The sequence below is a fragment of the Macaca mulatta genome, chromosome 17, assembly GCF_049350105.2.
Source record: "Macaca mulatta isolate MMU2019108-1 chromosome 17, T2T-MMU8v2.0, whole genome shotgun sequence".
NCBI classification, from domain to species: Eukaryota; Metazoa; Chordata; class Mammalia; order Primates; family Cercopithecidae; genus Macaca; species Macaca mulatta.
In genome coordinates this window covers 10,097,852-10,121,606 of record NC_133422.1, presented here as the reverse complement: position 1 = coordinate 10,121,606, position 23,755 = coordinate 10,097,852, and the positions used below count along the sequence as shown (strand labels likewise).

General features: G+C 37.3%; 1 protein-coding gene across 16 annotated transcripts in view; it reads left to right on the top strand.

The window, feature by feature from the left end:
* KATNAL1 (katanin catalytic subunit A1 like 1) overlaps nt 1–23,755 on the top strand; it is a 296,001-nt gene that overhangs the window by 44,056 nt on the left and 228,190 nt on the right. For 14 of the 16 annotated variants that reach the window (XR_013407607.1, XR_013407610.1, XR_013407609.1 and 11 more), the window contains 4 exon segments: nt 11,649–11,776; nt 12,168–12,273; nt 21,639–21,797; nt 22,516–22,642. Coding sequence is in view for 13 of the 16 variants with exons in the window: in XM_077973660.1 (XP_077829786.1) it covers nt 11,649–11,776; nt 12,168–12,273; nt 21,639–21,797; nt 22,516–22,642 (520 nt within the window). In the remaining 3 variants the exon portion in view is untranslated. 16 annotated transcript variants of the gene reach the window in all.

Below are 23,755 nucleotides of genomic sequence, written 5' to 3'. Positions count from 1 at the left end.
AATGATTTTCTAAATCTTATTCTTTCATTGACATGTAAGTACTCAGAATGTCACTGGAAAGTAACCCTTTTATGTAAGAAAAGAAAAGAACTCTGCAGTTGTTTGGAGATAAAAGATATTTTCTGAGTCACTGTGGAAACAGAGGGGACTATAATTTTTCAAAACAAACTCATGCAAACTTCATTAGCCTTTGAAAGTTACATTTGATGCAGTTACAATTTTCGTAACCACGCAAATATTCATTAGGATACTGAAGTTCCTAAAACTCACTGAAGCCTGCGATAGGATTTGAGGCAGCTTAGGTGAAACTAATAGCTATCTACTTCTGCTAAAAGCTGATTTGAAAATGAGTGTTGGGACCAGTGGCAGTAGCTCACGCCTGTAATCCCAGCACTTTGGGAGGCTGAGGCAGGTGAATCACTTGAGCCCAGGAGTTCAAGACCAGCCTGGGCAACATAGTGTAACCCTGTCTCTACTAAAAACACAAAAATTAGCTGGGCGTGGTGGTGCATACCTGTAATCCCAGCTGCTTGGGAGGCTGAGATACGAGAATCGCTTGAACCTGGGAGGCAGAGGTTGCACTGGGCTGAGATCCTGCCACTGCACTCCAGCCTGGGCAACAGAGCGAAACTCGGTCTCAGAAAAAAGAAGGAAAATTAGTGTTGTTTGGAAGTACCCTCAGTGGTATGGGAGTCCTCAGTGTTTATTGTATTTGTTTTTCTTAAGATCAGTTTTGTGTGTTGCTACCAGCTTTAAAATTGAACTAGAAAACAGAAAATTCAGAGTTTATTGCCAATAAGTACAGTATTATTTTGATAAAAATTTATTTATAAAATATATACAAATTTATTCATATACGTTTATGTACACCAGCTCATGATCCAGAATGCATTTATTACTTTGTCTGGGTCAGAATTTTGAAAGCTGCTGCAGCACTCTAACTATGTACTTAACTTTATAGATGTAAGAAAAGTGAGGATAAGAGAAGTTAGAGGTATCTTGCTTAAGGTCCCTGGTATATTTTTGGATTTTTAATTTGGTGTTGGGAACTGTATGATGGAACAACTAATAATAGCAGTAGTAGCAAATGTTAGTCTTCCTTGAGCACACTTATCCTTTTTGAAGCTTTCTACAAAAAAAGCCCTCTTTGAAGGTTTTTACATTTATTGGTTTATTTGATCCCTGCATAATCCTGTGAGCTCAGCATTATTTTTCCTGTTTTATGTGTAAAGAAATTGAGACACTGAAGTCTTAACTGCAGATGGTGAACTAGGATTTGAACCTTGTCTAATTGTAATACCTGAGTTTTTAAATCATTATGCTATACAGCCTCTTATTTGAAAGTGCTTACTATCTTCTTATAAGAGTACCAGTTTATTTCCTGAGAGTGATTATGTCTTTTTTCTTTTTCTTTTTTAAAATTACTGACAGGCTTCAGGTTAGGTCCCAGCTTAAAATGCTGTTTTTCAGTAAGTAACAATCATTTTGCATAGTGATCTGTTGTTGAGGCTTTATCATTTTCCCCCCTGAGGTCTGCAGGGTCAGCCATAAGTCTAACTAGTACTCTGTTTGTTGAACACATCCTTATTAAGTGCACATTTTGTGTCAGTAATAATTCTAGGTGCTAGAAATGCAAATGTTAATGAAATGTAGCTCCTGGCCTGAATGAATTAACTTTTAAGCTATATTTTTTTCAGTTTTATTTCAATGTATCTGGTCTCTTCTTCCTGCTATAGCAAAATAGCTTAGACTGGGTAATTGAGAAGGAACAGAAATTTATTTCTCACAGTTTTGGAGGCTGAGAAGTCTAAGAACAAGCCACTAGCAGATGTGGTATCTGCTGAGGGTCTGTTCCTTCTAGACGGCACCTTCTTTTTTTTTTTTTTTTTTTTTGAGACGGAGTCTCGCTATGTCGCCCAGGGTGGAGTGCAGTGGCCGGATCTCAGCTCACTGCAAGCTCCGCCTCCCGGGTTTTTACGCCATTCTCCTGCCTCAGCCTCCCGAGTAGCCGGGACTACAGGCGCCCACCACCTCGCCCGGCTAGTTTTTTGTATTTTTTAGTAGAGACGGGGTTTCACCGTGTTAGCCAGGATGGTCTCGAACTCCTGACGTCGTGATCCGCCCGTCTCGGCCTCCCAAAGTGCTGGGATTACAGGCTTGAGCCACCGCGCCCGGCCTAGATGGCACCTTCTTATGTGTCCTTACAGGGTGCTCCCAGGGCCAACAGGCTCCCTTGGGAATCTTTTGTTAGGGCGCTAATTATGTTCATGAGGGCAGAAACCTCATTGACCTAACCACCTTCCGAAAACCCCATCTCCTAATACCATCACATTTGGGCTTAGATACCAACATGAATTTTGGAAGGACATAAACATTTAGATCATGGCACCTGGGAAAATCAGATTTTTTATTATTTTGCTGTTTAAACTTAGAGTCAAATAGAAATATACATAGAAGTAGCGAAAGGATTTTTTTTATTTAAGAAGGATAATCTAAAAGTAAAATATCAGGTAGTAGAAGAAATATTTTTGTTTTATAACCTTAATTTATAAAACTCTGATTCTCAAGTATTTTTAAGATTATAGTTTTATGGTTTATTAACTCAGTGAAATGAGCAGTACTTCCATTATCTCATGATTGAAGCTATATATGCTTTTAAATAGAATTCAGATTAAAGGACGGTAAATTATATTCTCTGAATTCATTTTAACGTTGTTAAAGGACTTTATTTCATTGAATTATACATAACAAATGGCCATTTATCATGAGAAGGCTTTCCTTCTCATGAGTAAGTCTAGGGATATCTGATATGGAGAGATGTTCGAAACTAGATTGACGTATTCTTTTGAGAGCTATTGATTGATTATATAAATGAACAGTGACTTCATAAAAAATATTTTTATTGAAGAAAAGTGCACAAATTTTAATGGTACTTTTTTGATGAATAATGATAATCTAGCCAGTGGTGTATATTAATAACTACTTTTATGAAAAAAAGGTGTATGTGTGTATACACATTAAAGAATAAGATGATAGTGAAACAAACACGCTAGAGCTTCACTCATCGATCAATGACTTCAGCAGTTTTCAAATACTGGAAGAATAATCAGATTTTTTGTGCTATTTACAGTGTAACAGCAAAAATGACATGCTTTTAAGTTTAGTCTGCATTATTAACATTTTCCCCATTACTTTTCTAAATCTAGGCGGTCAAGAAAACAATAAATCAAGCCCTGATTTATAGCATTTGCTAATTCTGTGATGTAAATACCACCTGTGTGATGGATTTCAACATCATGTCACTGAACTCATAGTTGAGATGAGTTTGGGTAGCAGCCTACCATTGTATGGTGTTTCCACCATAGAGATACAATAAGCTATGGAACCTCAAGAGAATAGGTAATAGTAAAATAATTAGGATGTGAGGAATTTTGAGTATTTATTTCCTTTTTTAAAAATATAACTTATTCAAAGTTTGTGTAATTTAATATTTATTAGTGGCTGCATTTCACAACTGGCTCACAAAATTTCTGAAAATTTAGTAGCTGACACTTAAAAACTAGTAAGAAACAGCGTCAGCATCTCACTGCATGTAAGCCTTGTAATTCAATGTAACCATCAGCTCTGGGGTCAAGAAATTGAACATTTGGCACCCCAGAAGCCATGTTCATGATCCCTCCCAATCTTTGCCACTTACCTCTTTCCCAAAGGCAACCATTATTCTGATTTCTAATGCCATAAATTATGCCTATTTTGGAACTTTATGTACAGTGAGTATTCTTTTGTGTCCAGCTTTTTTTGTTAAACATGCATTTGTGAGAATATTTCCTGGTGTTGTATATATTTGTGGTTTATTTTCATTGTCATATAGTAGTATATCACAGTTAAAACCTGTTTCTTATTAATGGATATTTGGGTTGCTTTTAGCTTGAGACTCTTGTGAGTAATGCTGCTTTGGATGGTTTTCTGCTTATCCTTTGACATATATATGCGTGAATTTCTAGTGAGCCTCTACCTAGGAGTGGAACTGCTGGATCATAGGATATGCATAAGTTAAACTAGTGAATAACACCAGTTTCCAAAGTGGTTATACAAGTTTTCCCTCTTACCTACAGAGGGGAAGTTTCAGTTACTCCACATCCTTGGCAACACTTGATGTTGTCCATCTTTTTTAGGCATAATCATATCTCATTGTGATTTTCCCAGGATATTTACCATGTGTTGTGTATTTACCTGATAATTTATGAGGTTGAAAGCCTTTTCATATGTTCATTGGCTATTTGTATCATTATGACTTGTTTTTAAGAAATATCTTGTTCTGTCCTTTGAATATTAAGTTGCTCCACACATTTTTGTCTCTGGTGGTAGCTAATTTATAGTGCTGGGTTTTGTTTTTATTTACTTTTTTTACCTTGTTGTGCTAGATTATAGTAAAGTAGTTTTAATATCCAAGTAACTATTTGACCAAACTTGTGATTTAGAATTCTAAACCCATTTGTGGAAATTTGTGCTATTCTGGTTTTTTACTAACCCACTGTTGATTTTCTTTTCCTGTGCAAATGTCAGCTTAGTCTTTGACGGGATGAGGTCTTAGGTCATAGGAAGAGTTGCGTTCAAATATTTTAACCTCTTATTCAGAAGACTAATACACATATTTTTCTTAGACTGAACAGTCTTACTGTATTTCAGCCTTGCCAAGTGAGAGTGCTTTAGCTTCTTGATTTTAGAATTTGTATATCCTTACTGAGCTATCTTAAGTTTTCCACTTTCAAGGCTATCTTAATAGGAGTGCGTGAGCTCTTACTTAATGTGGTATTTGGTATTTCTTATACAGTAAGATTAAATGTGGGACCTTAGTAGCTGTATGTGTTTTTTCTTATCCTCTCTCAGACTCTACCACTCATTTTAACCATTCTATATACTACAGAAAGTGTAAAATAAAACATGAGAGAACACACCGTCCCTGGCTTGTTGGCATCAAAGGAGCCAGAGAGTTCCTCTTAAACATAGGTCAGATTGTGTCTTTCTTCTGCTCATAACTTTCAGTGGCTTCCTATCTTAGATTCAATGCCAAGTCCTCATAATGGCCTCCAAGGCTCTGCAGAGTCTGGCATCCATTTCTTCTTTGACCTCATCTTCTTTCTTCCCTCATCTCATTTCTTTCTGTTGATTTCTGTGTTGTTCTTCAGACTTGTGAAGTATATGCTGACTGTGACACATTTGAACTTGCTATTCTGTCTCTGTTTTACTATATATTTTACTTATTAATATATTGTGCCTCCTAAGTTGAATAATATATGCCTCATGAGGGCAGGGGTTTCTGTTTGGTTCACTGCGATATCCCCAGTGCCTAGAATAGTGCTTGGCACATAGTACTGGCAAATATTGTTGAAATAACATGTATATTGATAGGTGTGCAGAATGCTATGGATTCATAATTTCAATTTAAATGTATTAACACTCAAATGCAGGGCATGATACTGAAATTAGTAAGCACTGTTTGCATTTATTAACTTATCTTACTTTGTAAAATAATAAAGTCTTAGAGTGGGATGCAATTTAGAAACCTTGTCTAACTTTTCCTGTGTTGCTTCTCACGCTGGGGTAAGAGTAGCCCAGGGGTGTGCAGCAGTATGCTAGAGTACAAAGTGGTTGAAAGCACTGATTCTGGAGCTGTATTCCCTAGGATCTAGCTGCGTGTCCTTGGGCAATTTACTTACCCTCTCTGTGCCTTGGTTTTCTCATCTATGAGATGGAAATAATGAAAGTACCTACCTCATAGGACTTTTAGGATTAATAAGAGAGTTAATATATATCCAGTGCTTAGAACAGTACCTGGCACATTGAGTAGGCAATATATGGGTTTTAGTTATCAATTGTAACATGCAAGTGGGGGACTAACACAGCTACGAAATAGAATACAAAATCACTTTTTTTAAAAAAAGAAATAATTGCCATTCTAATTGGTGTGAGATGGTATCTCGTGGTTTTCATTTGCATTTCTCTAATGACCAGTGATGATAGCTTTTTTCTTTGTTGGCTGCATAAATATCTTCTTTTGAGAAGTGTCTGTTCATATCCTTTGCCCGTTTTTTGATGGGGTTGTTTTTTTTTCTTGTAAATTTGTTTAAGTTCCTTCTGGATTGTGGATATTATTAGCCCTTTGTCAGATGGGTAGATTGCAAAAATTTTCTCCCATTCTGTAGGTTGCCTGTTCACTCTGATGATAGTTTATTTTGCTGTGCAGAAGCTCTTTAGTCTAATTAGATCCCATTTATCAATTTCGGCTTTTGTTGCCATTGCTTTTGGTGTTTTAGTCATGAAGTCTTTACCCATGCCTATGTCCTGAATACTGTTGCCTAGGTTTTCTTCTAGGGTTTTTATGGTGTTAGGTGTTACGTTTAAGTTTTTAATCCATCTTAATTTTTGTATAAGGTGTAAGGAAGGGGTCCAGTTTCAGTTTTCTGCATATGGCTAGCCAGTTTTCCCAACACCATTTATTAAATAGGGAATCCTTTCCCCATTTCTTGTTTTTGTCAGGTTTGTCAAAGATCACATGGTTGTAGATGTGTGGCATTATTTCTGAGGCCTCTGTTCTGTTGCATTGGTCTATATATCTGTTTTGGTACCAGTACCATGCTGTTTTGGTTACTGTAGCCTTATAGTATAGTTTGAAGCCAGGTAGTGTGATGCCTCCAGATTTGTTCTTTTTGCTTAGGATCGTCTTGGCTATATGGGCTCTTTTTGGTTCCATATGAAATTTAAAGTGTTTTTTTTTTTTTTCTTCTAATTCTGTGAAGAAAGTCAGTGGTAGCTTGATGAGGATAGCATTGAATCTATAAATTACGTTGGGCAGTATTGCCATTTTCATGATACTGATTCTTCTATCCATGAGCATGGAATGTTTTTTCCATTAATTTGTGTCCTCTGTTATATCCTTGAGCAGTGGTTTGTAGTTCTCCTTGAAGAGGTCCTTCACCTCCCTTGTAAGTTGTATTCCTAGGTATTTTATTCTCTTTGTAGCAGTTGTGAATGGGAGTTCACTCATGATTTGGCTCTCTTATTATTGGTGTATAGGAATGCTTGTGATTTTTGCACATTGATTTTGTATCCTGAGACTTTGCTGAAGTTGCTTATCAGCTTAAGGAGATTTTGGGCTGAGACAATAGGGTTTTCTAAGTATACAATCATGTCATTTGCCAACAGAGACAATTTGACTTCCTCTCTTCCTATTTGAATCCCGTTTATTTCTTTCTCTTTCCTGATTGCCCTGGCCAGAACTTCTAATACTTCCAATACTGTGTTGTCTTGTGCCAGTATTCAAAGGGAATGCTTCCAGCTTTTGCCCATTCAGTGTGATATTGGCTGTGGGTTTGTCATGAATAGCTCTTATTGTTTTGAGATATGTTCCATCGATACCTGATTTATTGGGAGTTTTTAGCATGAAGGGGTGTTGAATTTTATCGAAGGCCTTCTGCATGTATTGAGATCATCATGTGGTTTTTGTCATTGATCCTGTTTATGTGATGGATTACATTTATTGATTTGAGTATGTTGAACTAGCATTGCATCCCAGGGATGAAGCCACCTTGATCGTCATCGATAAGCTTTTTGATGTACTGCTGGATTCGGTTTGCCAGTACTTTATTGAGAATTTTTGCGTTGATGTTCATCAGGGATATTGGCCTGAAATTTTCTCTTTTTGTTGTGTCTCTGCCAGATTTTGGTATCAGGATGATGCTGGCTTCATAAAATGAGCTAGGGAGGAGTCCCTTTTTAAAAATTGTTTGGAATAGTTTCAGAAGGAATTATACCAGCCCCTCTTTGTACCTCTGATAGAATTTGGCTGTGAATCCATCTGGTCCTTGGCTTTTTTTTTTTTGATTGGTAGGCTATTAATTACTGCCTCGATTTCAGAACTTATTATTGGTCCATTCAGGGATTTGACTTCTTCTTGGTTTAGTCTTGGGAGGGTGTATATGTCCAGGAATTTATCCATTTCTTCTAGATTTTCTAGTTTATTTGCAAAGAGGTGTTTATAGTATTCTCTGATGGTAGTTTGTATTTCTGTGGAATCAGTGGTGATATCCCTTTTATCATTTTTTATTATGTCTATTTGATTCTTCTGTCTTTTCTTTATTGATCTGGCTAGCAATCTCTTTTGTTAGTCTTTTCAAAAAACAAGCTCCTTGATTCATTGGTTTTTTGAAGGGTTTGCTGGAAAGGATATGGAGAAATAGGAACGCTTTTACACTGTTGGTGGGAGTATAAATTAGTTCAACCATTGTGGAAGACAGTGTGGCGATTCCTCAAGGATCTAGAACCAGAAATACCATTTGACCTAGCAATCCCATCACTGGGTATATACCCAAGGGATTATAAATCATTCTATAAAGACACATGCACACATGTGTTTATTGCAGCACTGTTCACAATAGCAAAGACTTGGAACCAACCCAAATGCCCATCAGTGGTAGACTGGATAAAGAAAATGTGTCACATATACCACGGAATACTGTGCAGCCATAAAAAAGGATGAGTTCGTGTCCTTTGCAGGGACATGGATGAAACTGGAAACCATCGTTCTCAGCAAACTAACACAGGAACAGAAAACCAAAGACCGCATATTCTCACTCATAAGTGGGAGTTGAACAATGAGAACACGTGGACACAGGGAGGGGAACATCACACACTGGGACCTGTTGGGGGCTGGGGAATGAGGGGAAGGATAGTATGAGGAGAAATACCTAATATAGATGATGGGTTGATGGGTGCAGCAAACCACCATGGCACGTGTATACCTATGTAACAAACCTGCATGTTCTGCACATGTATCCTAGAACTTAAAGTATAATAATAAAAAAAAAAAAATGAGATTTCCAAGAAACTTTGTACTTTCTTTGAGCCGTTGAAATCAGGCAACAGATGAATAAATTAGGCAAGTGAGAGGCAGTGGCTTTACAGGAAAAAGATCAGCTATAATTCAGCTTAGACATCCCTGTGACTATGACCCAGTGATTTTTATTACTAATTGGCCAGTAATTTCTGATGCGTAGTAGCTTACTACCTAATGAGTTGATTCGTCTGTTGGACAGAATCCATTGTTAGAAAATTCTTTCTTTTGCTGATCTGAAATCTATATCTTTTGTTACTGGCCCTTGCTTTGTTTTTTTTTTGGGGGGGCACAATACTTAGTAGGCCTGTTGGTTGTATTGCCCCATTAGGATTTACTTCTTCAGCTTAAATGTCTCTAGTGCCCTTCGTCTTCCTCCATATGACATGGGTTTTGAAACCTTTATCATCTTGATTATCCTTCCCTGAGTGTAATTTATCAGCATTTCTCTTAAAATGCAAGACCCAGAGCTAGTAACTGATCATGTTTCACTTAATCTGCCAGTGTGAGAGGTTACATAGTAAAATGTAAAAAAATTTGCATTTTAGGGCAGACTATATCATTAATTGTTAGTCACTTTGAACCTAGTTTTCCTCAAATAGAAGATTATCCAACACTAATAAAAGATGAGTAACAAAGCTTTCTCGATATGGGAAATTTTGATATTAGTAAAAAGAAGTGAAAATATTTTGCTTTCATGAGAAAGTATATCAACCTTCATGCTAAAAATCAAATTCTTGCTAATGTTGACGTTAGTCAACTCATATGAAAATCTAAGGAAAGAATTGTAAGATCATTTCAGTGACATTGCACTTAGTATTATTTATGTACACTTAATAATATCATGGGGGAGGTTAGCTTTATTGCCTTTCATAGTTTCCTTTAGGTGTTGCGTTTAATCTAGCTGTTTATATTTGACGTCTATATTCTAATTTAAGTATTTGTTATGAAGAATAACTGTCACTCATTTTACTGATTTCCTGGTATGACCAAATTTATCTTAGTTTTCCTAAGTCTGTTTTTTATAACCTCACCATTTTGATTTGAAAACATTTCCAGAATCTTGTTTGTGGTACTCGATCTGTATTCAAGTCTCATGTGTACCACTGAGAAACCTTGGGTTCTCGGGCAGGTCATTTAACTGGCCTATACACACACTTCTCCTTCTGCGTAGTGAGAGGCTTTTACTTCTTAGATTCTCCTCCTCTACCCCATCCTCTATAGGAGCCAGAAGAAATCCAAACTCACCTCTGCCCATATCTTCAACCTCTTTCTTCTGTGTAATACCTTTTATCTATCCTGGCTGCTCAGGTTTTTTCACAGCACTTCACAGTTTATGTGTGTTTTTGCTTTATTGTTGTTTGTTTCCCCCTCTGGACTAGATGCTTGATGGGGGCAGATAATGTATTTTCATTCACTGCTCTAAAACCTGATACGCAATAACATGTGTTGCACGTAAAAGATGCGCAAAAAATCCTGTGATACTGCTATTACTTTCAGATAGGCATGCAGCTTTTTCTTTCTCCTGATGTAGTGTTTATTAAGTTCTTTCCGGCCACCTGGACATTCATATTAAAATGAAATTTTAACTATGTAAATATAAATTACAATGCCATATGAAGGCTCAAGCTCCAGATATGTCAGTTTCTGTTGTATCCTTTGTTGATACATTTCTAGAATAGTTTTAAAATGATTACAGAAAGTTCCTAGTGATTTGTTGTTTGCATATGACTTGGTAGCCTTGGCCTGTCCGTACTATAAAATGTGACTCTAGCCTAAGCTTAAGTATGTTGATGTATTTGTTGTGTAGGTGCCAAAAATTTACTCCTTTTAATAGTGTCAATATTGATATCTGTCATCTGGAATGCAAGAATCTTCCTGAAAATTTGCTAATAAATGTAATACTACTGCCATACTGCCCAGAAATAATTTGTGTTTTTTTTGGGTGAAGTACCAGAATACCGTTTGGTCACTTACCTAGTGGCTTAAAGGAACCAGAGCATCTATCCAAAGGAGCCATTTAGTTTCCTCCCAGCACTTATGATTGAGCCTTTTTTGACTGTTTCAGAAGTGAGATTAGAGAAGTTTGTCTTGTTCTTTTGTCTCTTTTGAGGTTGAAGTTTAGGAGATTGACTCATTTTGGCCATTTTCTTGTTTCATTTTTACTGTAGGCAGTAACTGGGGCTAAAGCTCTGGGGAGGCACTTGGCTATGCTTGCTGAAGTATTTCCATAGTTGGACTGTCTCTGGCAAATAAGTAAATTTCATTTAAAGCTTTTCAAAGCTGTGTAAATCTTGGCAGAACCCCATAGAAAGCATAGCATATAGTTCCTTTTAAAACAACTATATTATTAAATGAAGAATTTGGGGAAAGCATATTGCTTTAATGGTCTTAATACCATTTAAAAAGATCCTTCTACATTAATATTCAAAATGTTTTCTAGTAGTGGTGGAAATCTTCTGCATCTACTAGTTCAAAGGTAGGCTTTCCCAGTCTTTTGGGATCTAGCAAGGATGTTTAGTCTTACCTGCAACTGTCCCTGCAAGAATGTAGATTTGAAGTTTTTAATAAAGTTGACCAGTTCATGTATTTCTGATGAATTAAATAGAGGAGAATGGCATTTGAGTAATCAGAAAATACTACCTTAAAATAATAAAATTTTGAAAGTGATGGCATTATAATGTTTTCAAAGCGTAATGATGTTAACTAAATTATCCAGTTACTGACTAGTACTTTTTTTTATACCTATCCCCAGGGAAGGAAGAATATGCAAGACGGTGCAAGTGATGGTGAAATGCCAAAATTTGATGGTGCTGGTTATGATAAGGACCTGGTGGAAGCCCTTGAAAGAGACATTGTATCCAGGAATCCTAGCATTCATTGGTTAGAGTCTTTGAAATTATTGAATTAAAGTAGAGGAGAACACAAGTTATAGGTTGGCTTGGTGTGAGTTTTCTCTTGTTATTCATTAATCTGATTATGACCACCTCTGTAATGTGAAAGTATAGAATTGACGGGAGAGTTCTGTCGAATGTAACCAGGACATTTTACATGTTAATTTGAAGTTGATATATAACTGACAAAAGTTGTTAATTCAGTGACATGTCCTCATTAATAACTAATGTTTTCACTGATGTTTTTATGCAGTAAGAATTAGACTAATGTTCTTAATATGAGAACAATTTCATAAGTAAAAAAAATTAGAAGAATTAGGTTTGACCATAAATCAAAGATCCCTGAATAAACATTATGAAACTTTGCTCTTCTTTCAAAGGGATGACATAGCAGATCTGGAAGAAGCTAAGAAGTTGCTAAGGGAAGCTGTTGTTCTTCCAATGTGGATGCCTGACTTTTTCAAAGGGATTAGAAGGCCATGGAAGGTGAGAATTTTTTAAATTGGTTTTGGTATAAGAATGCTGCTTGCATCAGAATGAAAGGCAGCATTGCTGTATTTTTGATGTATTTAACCCATTTTGAAAAGGTTGGGAGAAGTTTATATACACCCAAAACACCTGGATTTGAATTTGTATTGTGATGTGTTACATCTGCATAGTAGGAGAGATGGGCTTGGAGTGTTGAAACTATATAGTCTTTAGGTCACTTCCCTCAGGGATGCTGAGCTAGAGATTAGTTTTAAGAATTTTCTAGGTATATGGTTCTGTAAATAAAAAGTTAAGCAGATTAAGCAGAAATAATGCATAGTCTTATAGAATAAAGGTATGATCAAACAGTTATTTTTCAAAAGTTGGAATATTTCTCATTGATGGTTATTTTGTTTTACTTGTCACTGACTTGAAGCTCATTGTTGACTGTTTTATAGACTACATTTGCTATATTTTGAGTTTTCACAAATGTTTTTTCTAAAGAGAGGTCTTTAGCTGTGTTTTAAAAAACAACTTCTTGACCGGGTACCATGGCTCACCCCTGTAATCCCAGCACTTTGGGAGGCTGAGGAGGGTGGATCACGAGGTCAGGAGATCGAGACCATCCTGCCCAACATGGTGAGATCTCATCTGTACTGAAAATACAAAAATTATCTGGGCATGGTGGTGCGTGCCTGTAATCCCAGCTACTCGGGGAGGCTGAGGCAGGAGAATTGTTTGAAGCCGTGAATCGGAGGTTGCAGTGAGCCAAGATCGTGCAACTGCACTGCAGCCTGGCAACAGAGCCAGGCTCCGTCTCAAAAAAACAAACAAACAAACAAACAAAAAAAACCACTTCTTATATCATTACAGAATATCTGACTTTATGAATTTATTTTGTCCTTGCTGTGCTTTTGTAGTATTTATTGGCAAACTGGCTTAAGAAAATAAGATATATTTCTAAAGAATCTTTTTCCTGACCAAATAATTTTTTTTCTGCAACAGTAGAATAAAATTCTTGACTAGAACTATTATTATTTTTTTAAAAATCGTGTTTGAATTTTTTAGGGATTTGTGAGAATGGATTATTTACTAAAATGGGACAATAAATTTATTTAGTTTTTGAGACTGAGTCTTACTCTGTTGCCCAGGCTGGTGTGCAGTGGCATGATCTTGGCTCACTGCAACCTCTGCCTCCTAAGTTCAAGTGATTCTTGTGCCTCAGCCTCCGGAGTGGCTGCAATTACAGGTGCGTGCCACCACGCCCAGCTAAATTTTGTATTTTTGGTAGAGGCTGGATTTTGCCATGTTGGCCAGGCTGGTCTTGAACTCCTGGCCTCAAGTGATCCGCCCACCTTGACCTCCCAAAGTCCTGAGATTACAAGCATGAGCCACTGTTTCAAGCCTGATAAATGTATTTTAAAGAATACATGAAAATAAGGAGACCTTAGAAATTTTTCAGGTTTATAAAATTTGTCTCAAAACGTAAATTCCAGAATTTCAGAATTGGAATGAGTCTTTGAGATCATCTTAAATCCCCATTATTTGACAGACTAGAAAATTGAAGTCCAAATAGGTTGTGACAACCATAATAGACCTTTAGAAAATTTAAAATTCAATGTGTCTCAGCTTCCTATGTTTATATGTGCCTTTCCCTCCATAGCACACGTCTGCATTGTGTGATACCATTCCTTTATTCTTCAGGCATTTACTTAGCCCTGTTATATGTAAGGTTCCTTGTTTCTCAAGACAGAGTCCCTGAGCTGTGAGACATCCTAAACAGAGAGTTGGGCAGTTACAGATCGCTTTCAGCATTAGGCACTAGCAGAGCCTAATGGGTGGTACAGTCCACATGTGCTTGGAAAGCTCAGCAAAGCACAAACATGACATGATTAGAGAAGGCTTTATGCTTGAGGACGTGGGATTCAAGCTGCAATTTGTAGGGTTGTGAGGATTTCACTGTGTTGGAGGAGACATTTTGGAGATGTAGGAACTTGAGGGGGATGAATGATGTGAGCAGTGGAATATAGTGAGAAAGTGTAAGTGTGTTTGGGAATAGATGCGTTGACGTTTTGTAAGGAAGGCAGCATAGAATATTGGTAAGGGGCACAGATCCTGGATCCAGACTGGGTGCATACGAATTCTAACCATTTCCACTTATTCTGTGATCTTGAGCAAGTTATGGAACTTCTCCATGCCTCACTTTCCTTATCTATAAAATGGGAATACTAATAGTTATCTCATAGGATATAGTGAGGTTAAAATGAGTTAATGAGGCCGTAGAATTATGTAAATGTTGAAAACATAAATTAGTGGAAGATTCCAATGGGAAGGTAGGTTGAGGCCAGACTATTTCCCAGGAGTTCTATTCTTTTTCTGTAGATGTTTGGGAGACGTCTTTGAGCAGGTAGGTAGCATAATTAAACTGGTGAGTTGGAAAAAACAGTCTGGTTGCAATGAACACAGAAAGATGGGAGGCAAAGAGCATGTTCAGAAGTGATTGGCAGTAGTTTAGGCTTAAAATTCAAAGAGCCTGAATTAGGATGGTGATTATGAATTAGGAATGGAAGGACAGATGCTAGTGATATTTACTGAAGGAAGTTGGTAACCTTTTGGATGTAATATATATGTCAAGAAGAAGGCAGGGGTAAAGATAATTGGGTTTTGTCTGTGGCAGAATAGTGATGATAACATAAATGTGGAGCTCAGGAAGGAGAAAGACGCTGGTTTATTGTTCTTGATGTTGAAAGTTCAGTAGGAGCAGGGGGTGCTTCTGGGGGAAAAGATATGGAATTATTTTTGAGTTTTAAATTTTGGTATATTAACGTGGAAATGCACCAAGTTAGAAATACAGGGCCGGCCGGGCACGGTGGCTCACGCCTGTAATTCCAGCACTTTGGGAGGCTGAGGCAGGCGGATCACGAGGTCAGGAGATCGAGACCATCCTGGCTAACACGGTGAAACCCCGTCTCTACTAAAAATAAAAAATTAGCCGGATGTGGTGGCGGGCGCCTGTAGTCCCAGCTACTCAGGAGGCCGAGGCAGGAGAATGGTGTGAACCCAGGAGGTGGAGCTTGCAGTGAGCTGAGATTGCGCCACTGCACTCCAGCCTGGGGGACAGAGCGAGACTCTGTCTCAAAAAAAAAAAAAAAAAAAAAAGAAATACAGGGCTGAAGCTTGTGAGAGAAGTTAAAGACGGAGATATTAAGTGCCTTTTCAAAAATATGTATCTCTGGGATGAACTTTTCTGTAACAGAATAATAGCGAGGTCCTTCTTTATAAGTTTTAAGATCAGATTATATGATTTTTATAAAGGCAACATTTAAAATTTTACTTAGAAAATAAGGAGATGCCCAAGAAATAGACTACTGTATTTTCAGTGGCTGAAGTATAAACATATGCTTGAATCACTCTTACATTGAGACTCTAGCCATCTATCCATTTATCATCCAGCCTATCTTAGCACTTCTTAGACTGCGTCATAATTTATCTATCTATATTTTCTAATAGATTAAAAGTCTCTTGAGGATTTATGTGTGATTCCTGATAGATTCAATTTTTTTTCCTCAGGGCCTAGTACTTAGTAAGCATTGGATACATTTACACTGGGTAAATACATATTTATTGAGTATTTACCTTGTGTCACGTGATAGGCTAAGTGCGGAGGATACCAAAATGAGTGAATAATAATAGCCCCCAAGAAGCTCATGGTCTTTGGGTGAATAAGCATGTGTTTAATGGAGGCCATGTGTTAAGTGCAGTATTTGTTGAGGACAGTGTGACTAGTGTCTGAAAGAGTAATGAACTCACTGCTATGGCAGGAGAGAGGAGGAGGGACTTAGTCTGCTGTGGAGAATAATATCAGGGATGGCCTCCCAGAGCAGGTGACTCTGAGCTGAGACTTGAAAGATGAATAGAAGTTAAACAGGTAGATGTGATGAAGAAAGGCTCTAAGGCAGAGTGGATATCATGTACAAACACATGAAAAGTGTAAGAGAACATAGTATATGTGAGGAATCTTCTGTAGTTCAGTGTGGCTGGAAGGATAGAGTGTTTATATGGGACATAGTAACAAAAGACACTGCTGGAGTGGTTGGTGTGACCTACTTCTCACGAAGAGCCCTGCATGCCATGCCAAAGATGTCAGTGAGCCACTGAAGAGTTTTTAGTAGAAGGGTATTTGCAAGTGTAGGAAGATATCGTTTCTGTAGCAGTATGGAGGATAGGTTGGGGATGGACATAGATGGACATGAAAAAGTAATCTCATCAGGAGGCTGGTGAAATAATCTAGCCAAACAATGAGGACAGATACCTGTAGAAAGGCATGGGCTTTTTGGTTAGTGAAGAATCAATGGATTTGTGAGAGATGTTTAGAAGGTATAAGTGACTGACTGTTTACAGGGATGTGGGAGAGACAAGTTGTATGACTCCCAGATTCCAGGCTTGAATTGAATGACTTCTGACATGACCTACCTAGAGTTGGGCCAGACTTCACAGGTTGAGAGCCCAGTTTTCCGCAAGACTGCCCTCACTTCAGACACTAGCTGCAAGCCTGGGGGTCCCTGGGTCACTCTTACAACCAGCTGGCTACAAATTCAGGGGTTCCCACTACCCTCTCAGGTTTGATAATTCTCTAGAACAACTCACAGAACTTAGGGAGGCCTTACAGTCGAGCCCAGGACAACATAGGCATGAATATCGCGGATCCCCTTACACATGGCTTTTCTTCTGCCTCTGCCGCCCCAGAGACAACAAGGCCAACCCCTCCTTTTCCTCCTCCTCCTTAGCCTATCCAAGCTGAAGACCTTTAAGGTGACACACTTACATTTAATGAATAATAAATATATTTTTATAATAATTTTCTTAATAATGTTTTCTTTTTTCTATGTTTATTGTAAGAATACAATATACAATACATATACAAAATACGTGTTTACAGTTTTTGTTATCAGCAAGACTTCAAGTCAACAATAGGCTATTCATTGTTATGTTTTTTTGGGAATCAAAAATTATATGCAGATTTTTGACTGTGTAGGGGATTGGTGCCCCAACCCCTGAGTCGTTCAGGGAGCAGCTGCACTTACAATGATATTGTTATTATAGCCAAAGGATATAAATCGGAACCAGCCAAAAGGAGAAACTTACAGGGCGAGGTCTAGAAGGATGCGCAAGGTGACGCTTCTTTCGCCCTCTCTTCCTGGAGTCAGGATGCTTTACTCTCCTGGAAGTGTGACAATATGGAGATTATGGCATCACATGGACGTGTGATAGTACTGCTGTAGTTTGGATATGGTTTGGTTATTTGTCCCACCAAATCTCATGTTGAAATTTGATTCTTGATGTGGTAGTGTTGGGAGGTGGTGCCTAATGGGAGGAGTTTGGGCCATGGGGGCAGATCCCTCATGAATGGCTTGGTGTCGACCTTGTGGTAATGAGTATGTCCTCACTCTGTTCATTCTCATGAGAAGTGGCTGTTGCCCCTCTCTCTTGCTTCTGCTCTTGCCATGTGAGTTCTGCAAGCTGCTGGCTCCCTTTCACCTTTCTCTATAAGTGGAAGCAGCATGAGGCCATCACTAGAAGCTGAACGGGTGCAGGCACCATGCTTCCTTTACAGCCCGCAGAACTGTGAGCCAAATAAACCTTTTTTTCTTTAAAATTACCCAGCCTCAGGTATTTCTTTGTAGCAACACAAATGGACTAAGAGAAATACATAGAGTATTGCCAATTAGGGACGCTCACGTGATCAATTGAATCATTGCCCATGGTTCTTAATCTCTTGTTCTCTTCCTCTCCCCAGAGGTTGAGTTGATATCACATGGCTCAAAGCCCCAGCTCTGTAATCACATGGTTGGTTTTCCTGGCATGGTCACCCCCCATCCTGAGTTGTCTTGTTGGTGTTAACTATATAGGGGCCCACCATGAGTCACCTGATTAGCATAAAATTTCAGGGCCTATTGTGATAACAAAAATAATCCTGTCGGTAGGGTATTTCCACGGTTTTAGAGGCTATTTTCCAGGGACCGGGGACAAAGGCCAGCTAAATTCTTTATTATACAGGGTGCAGGGAACTGATATTGGAAATAGAGAAAGGAGCAGGTTTAAATAGAAACAAAATGTGTTTCAGTAAATACTCAGCAGCTAATTCGAAATAGAGGCCGGGAGCTTCAGATAAAATTCAGTAAAATTGTGAGATAGAAAGGTTGGTTGATGATATGGGTATGGATGAGTTTGTTCAGGAGTTTTTAAAGGGAAAGGTTTAGAATTGCTTTGGGAATGTAAAGGGCAGAGGAAAGTGGAGATCTGAGGCGGTGAACATAGCCAGAGAGCAGAAGTGTCAGGAAAAGGGCAGTGTCAGGGTTTCAAGAAGAGGGGGATTAATACCATGTATTAATCAAAGCAGCGTCAAAGAGAAGTCAGGGAGGCCCGACTGAAGAGTGGTCATTAGGTTAGTAAATGAAGTATTTTTAGTGAATTGGTGAAGACTAAAGTCATGTTGTAGCTTATGAAGAAGAAATAGCATAAACCATTGAAGGTCGGCTGTGAGAGGAAGGAGAGGTTGATAGTAGCTAGAGGATTTGTAGAGTCAAGTGAAGGATTTTTTTTTTTTTGGTGTCAATTTTATCTATCTTTTTAAAACATTTGTGTTTTTGAATTGATACATAATAAATGTACATACTTTTGGGGTTCATGTGATAATATATTTGCATAATTTGTAAAGATCCAATCAGTGTAAATGGGATATCCACTACCTTTAACATTTGTCTTCATGCTAATTATTTAATAATCAAATTATTAAATTATTCTCTTCTAGTTATTTTGAAATATACAATAGACTATTGTAAACTATGGTCACACTACTGATCTATCAAGTTGTACTCATTAATCAGCCTCTCTTAATTCTCCCTTGACCCCTACCCTTCCCAGCCTCTGGTAACCATCAGTCTATTGTGTCTTTATGAGATCCTTTTTTAGCTCCCACAAATGAATGAAAACATGTGATATGTGTCTTTTTGTGCTTGGTGTATTTCACTTAACGTAGTGACTTCCACCTCTATCCATGTTGCTACAAATGACAAGATTTCATTCTTTTTTATGGCTGTATAGTATTCCATTATATATACACCACATTTTCTTTCTCCATTCATCCATTGTTGGGCACTTAGGTTGATTTCATGTTTTGGCTGTTGTGAACGGTGCTGTGATAAAGACAGGAGTGCAAATAACTCTTTGATATATTGATTCCCTTTTTTTTTTTTTTCTTTTTTTGGATATATACCCAGTAGTAGAATTGCTGGATCATATGGTAGATCTACTTTTAGTTTTTTGAGGAACTTCCACACAGTTTCCCACGGTGGCTTCCACCAACAGTATAGGAGCATTCCCCTTTTTCCATATCCTCACCATCATCTATTATTAGCTATCTTTTTGATGAAAGCCATTTTAATTGGAGTGAGATGATCTCATTTTGGTTTTGACTTGAATTTCTCTAATGATTAGTGATGTTGAGCATTTTATATCTATTGGACGTTTGTATGTCTTTTGAGAAATGTCTATTCAGACCTTTTGCCCATTTTAAAATTGGATTATTTGTCTTTTTGCTGTTGAGTTGCTTGAGCTGCTTATGTGTTCTGGTTACTAATCCCTTGTCAGATGGATATTTTGCAAATATTTTCTCCCATTGTGGGAGTGTCTCTTTGTTGTTTCCTTTGCTGTGCAGAAGCTTTTTAGTTTTATATAATCTGTTCATCTGTTTTTGCTTTGGTTGTCTGTGCTTTTGAGGTCTTACACAAAAAATCTGCCTGGACTGATGTCCTGTAGCATTTCCCCAGTGTTTTCTTCTAGTAGTTTCATAGTTTCAGGTTTTTAACCTATTTTGATTTGATTTTCGTATATGGCCTTTAATCCATTTTGATTTTTGTATATGGTGAGAGATCGACATCTAGTGTCATTCTTCTGTATATGGTTATCCAGTTTTTCCAGCAACATTTATTGAAGAGACTGTTCTTTCCTTAAGGGCTTTTTGTAACGTGACAGATTAAAGTGTATTTATATACCGAGGGGAAAGAGCCAGTAGACAAAGAGATATAGGAAAGAGAGAAATTAATTAAAGGAGTAATGTCATGAGAAGGTGAAGTTTATAAATATCATACAGTAGCTATGAACAGATGCTAATGTTAGAAATGAACTCCTATAGGAGGTGGCCACATTAATGGCATTATAGGATGGCCCTCTCAGAGAGAATGGAAAAAGGCATCGCAGAAATAAGAACTTTGCTCTGGCTATGCCTATAGCATCAATTGGTCGTTTTCATGGTTTTTAAAATCTCAACCTCATGCAAAGTTGAGGGCTCCCTAACAAAACAAAATATTTTTTTAAAACTAATGTTTCAAATCTTAGTGATTCCTGGTTGATCTGTGTGTCAAAATTCTATAGCTAGAAAAGCATTTGGACAGTTTCTGAACTTGGAGTTCATGGAACTTTGACATACACATAGTTTTCAAAGCTTAAATCCCCAGAAGCTTGTCAAACCAAAGTAGCAATTGGATCAGAATTCCTCTTAAGGAATCACCAAATATTATGCACAAAAATTTAGTGTGAGCTATGTGTTTAAACTCTAAAGTACTGGAAGAAAATAATTAAAGAACCCATTAGTTTTTTAAGACTAGAGGATTGGTTTCCTTGAATAATTTTTATTCCTCACTGATTTGTTTTTATAGAATACTTTTATGTTTGTTTTCAAAACTAAGAAGTAACTAAAGTTTGGTTTTTATTCTGCATTTACTGGCTCTTTCATCACTATCACTGTTTTATATAAACTGTCTAACACTTTAAAATGATACAAATCTTGCTAATTTGATTATGTTTGAATCACCACTGGATTTTTTACTGTTACCTTATTAACTCATAAATGGGTCTTTATTTTTTACTGAAAGCTGTATATTATAAATGCACTGTGGAAGATAGCTTCTGTCCCTCATAGAGGGTAAGGAATGTGTAATTCTGCCACATGTGATAGAAAATGTCTTATTTTTAATATGTGTAAACAGAACAGTTGCTTTTAAGCAGTGCTCAGTATTATATGTATATATCATATGCCAGGTTCAGGAAACTGAGATTCTGTCTAAATATATGAGAAAACTGTTTGTTGTCTAGGCTTTTTGTTAGATTATCTCTGACTACCTCTGACTTGAGACATTTTGTGAAATTTCTTCATTTTTTTCTAGCTATAAAATGATACTCTTGCTAAATGCATCATGATTTTACTGTGACAATTTTGAGTTTATCTTTTGATGGGAAAATCTTAATGTACATTAATAGCTGATGATAATTTATAAAACTTTTTTAATTTGATAAATCATTTAATTCATCTTTTGAAATGTCAGGGTGTACTGATGGTTGGACCCCCAGGCACTGGTAAAACTATGCTAGCTAAAGCTGTTGCCACTGAATGTGGTACAACGTTCTTCAACGTTTCCTCTTCTACGCTGACATCTAAATATAGAGGTGAATCTGAGAAGTTAGTTCGTCTGTTGTTTGAGATGGTGAGTGACGATAAATTCAGATTTTAAAGTAGTGTGTGTAGGCCTATGATGCTCCCATAAATCAGTTCTGTCCACCTGGAATCTTTTTTGAAAAGGGCAGTGTAGTTCTATTTTAATAGTTCTTGACACACTGACGAGAAATGGGATGATGAGTTTTGTGGGGTAGTTGGTGTATCTTCAGTGTATCTTTTTCTTTAAGGTACAGCAAGGCCTTTTGGCATCCTGTCCACTGAGGGTGGAGGAAGAGACTTTGGTTGTGTGTGTGGGTTGACTGGTATTTCTGCATCTCTAGTGAGCTGATGGAAGAGAAGAATATTTTAATATGTATTTTAAAAATCAGAGCCTGACCTGTCATTAAAGTTTATTCCTTTTTCATACGGGATTTGTAGTAACTTAAGAATGTATATGTGAGGATTGAGATTGACTTATTTTTGAAAAATTTTTCATTAAGGAAATTTTCAGACATGAATGTAGAAAGCATAGTACAATGAACCCCTATGTATCTATCACCCAACTTCACCAGCCATATAACCTTTATTTTTAGAAATTTCTTTTTTCTCATGGGAATGATTGATTTAGCCTTTGCCATAACCAGGTGATGGCATTAAAACAGTGAGAAGTTTCTGCTCTCTTTTGCCATTGCTTTTAAAGATTTTTTTAAGTACTCCGATTGTTTTATGAGATTATTGAATGATTTCTTTAAAATATTTTCATAAAGGCTAGATTTTATGCCCCTACCACGATCTTCATTGATGAGATAGATTCTATCTGCAGTCGAAGAGGAACCTCTGATGAACATGAGGCAAGTCGCAGGGTCAAGTCTGAACTGCTCATTCAGATGGATGGTAATTGATATTTCATTATTGTTTCGAAACTCTTATTTTTCAATATTTTGTGTAAACTCATAATCAATGGATGGATTAGAAGGCAACCTAAGTTTAATTATTTGTTCATTCACCCATTTGTTCATGCACCCAGAAAGCATTGCACCATTTCAGGTTCTGAGGTTACAAAGAAAAAGGCTACTATGGCCTTCAAGGAGCTTACTATTTGGAGCAAAGGTTCTAGAGGCGTGATCTAGAGTCCTAGGGATCCTTGAGACCCTTTAAAGAATCTGCAAGGTCAAAACTATTTTCATAGGAATATCAAGTCATTGTTTGCCTTTTCTTTTTCACTCTCATTCTCTCACAATGTACAGTAGAGTTTTCTAGAGGCTGTAAGATGTAGGGTATCATAAAAGGTAGAAAGCAGAAGCAGATATGAGAATCCAGCTTTTCTCTAGTTAGACATTAAAGAGATATGCAAAAATGTAAAAAAAAAAAGTCCCTCTACTTTTTAAAAATATTTTGGAAAACATACTTTTCATTAAAATATGTAAATAAGTAATGAATTTATCATTTTTAAGTGAACTAATATTTTTAAATTTCAATTTTAGGTTTTTTCTTTTTTTTCTTATAATTTACCCATGCACCATCTATTTTAAGTTTTAAAGATACTGATAGATACACTCCACACACAAAAAAGCTGTTTGGGGTTCTTAATAATTTTTTTTTTTAAGGTTTAGAGTCTTGCTCTGTTGCCCAGGCTGGAGTACAGTGGTGTGAACACAGCTTGCTGCAGCCTTGACCTCCTGGGCTCAAGCAATCCTCCTGCCTCAGCCTCCTAAGTAGCTGGGACCACAGGCGCATGCCACCACATCTGGTTAAGTTTTATTTTTTTGTAAAGACAGGGTCTTGTCATGTTTCCCAGGCTGTAGTTGTACTCTTGAGCTGAGGTGATCCTCTGGACTCAGCCTCTCTAAGTGCTGGGATTATAGACATGAGCCACTGCATGCAGCCTCAGTAATTTTTAAGAGTATAAAAGGGTCCTGAGATCAAACAATGTGAGAACCACTGATCTGGATGAGAAGCAGGCAACTGATCAGATGAGTATAATACATTTTGGTACATTCTGGGGTA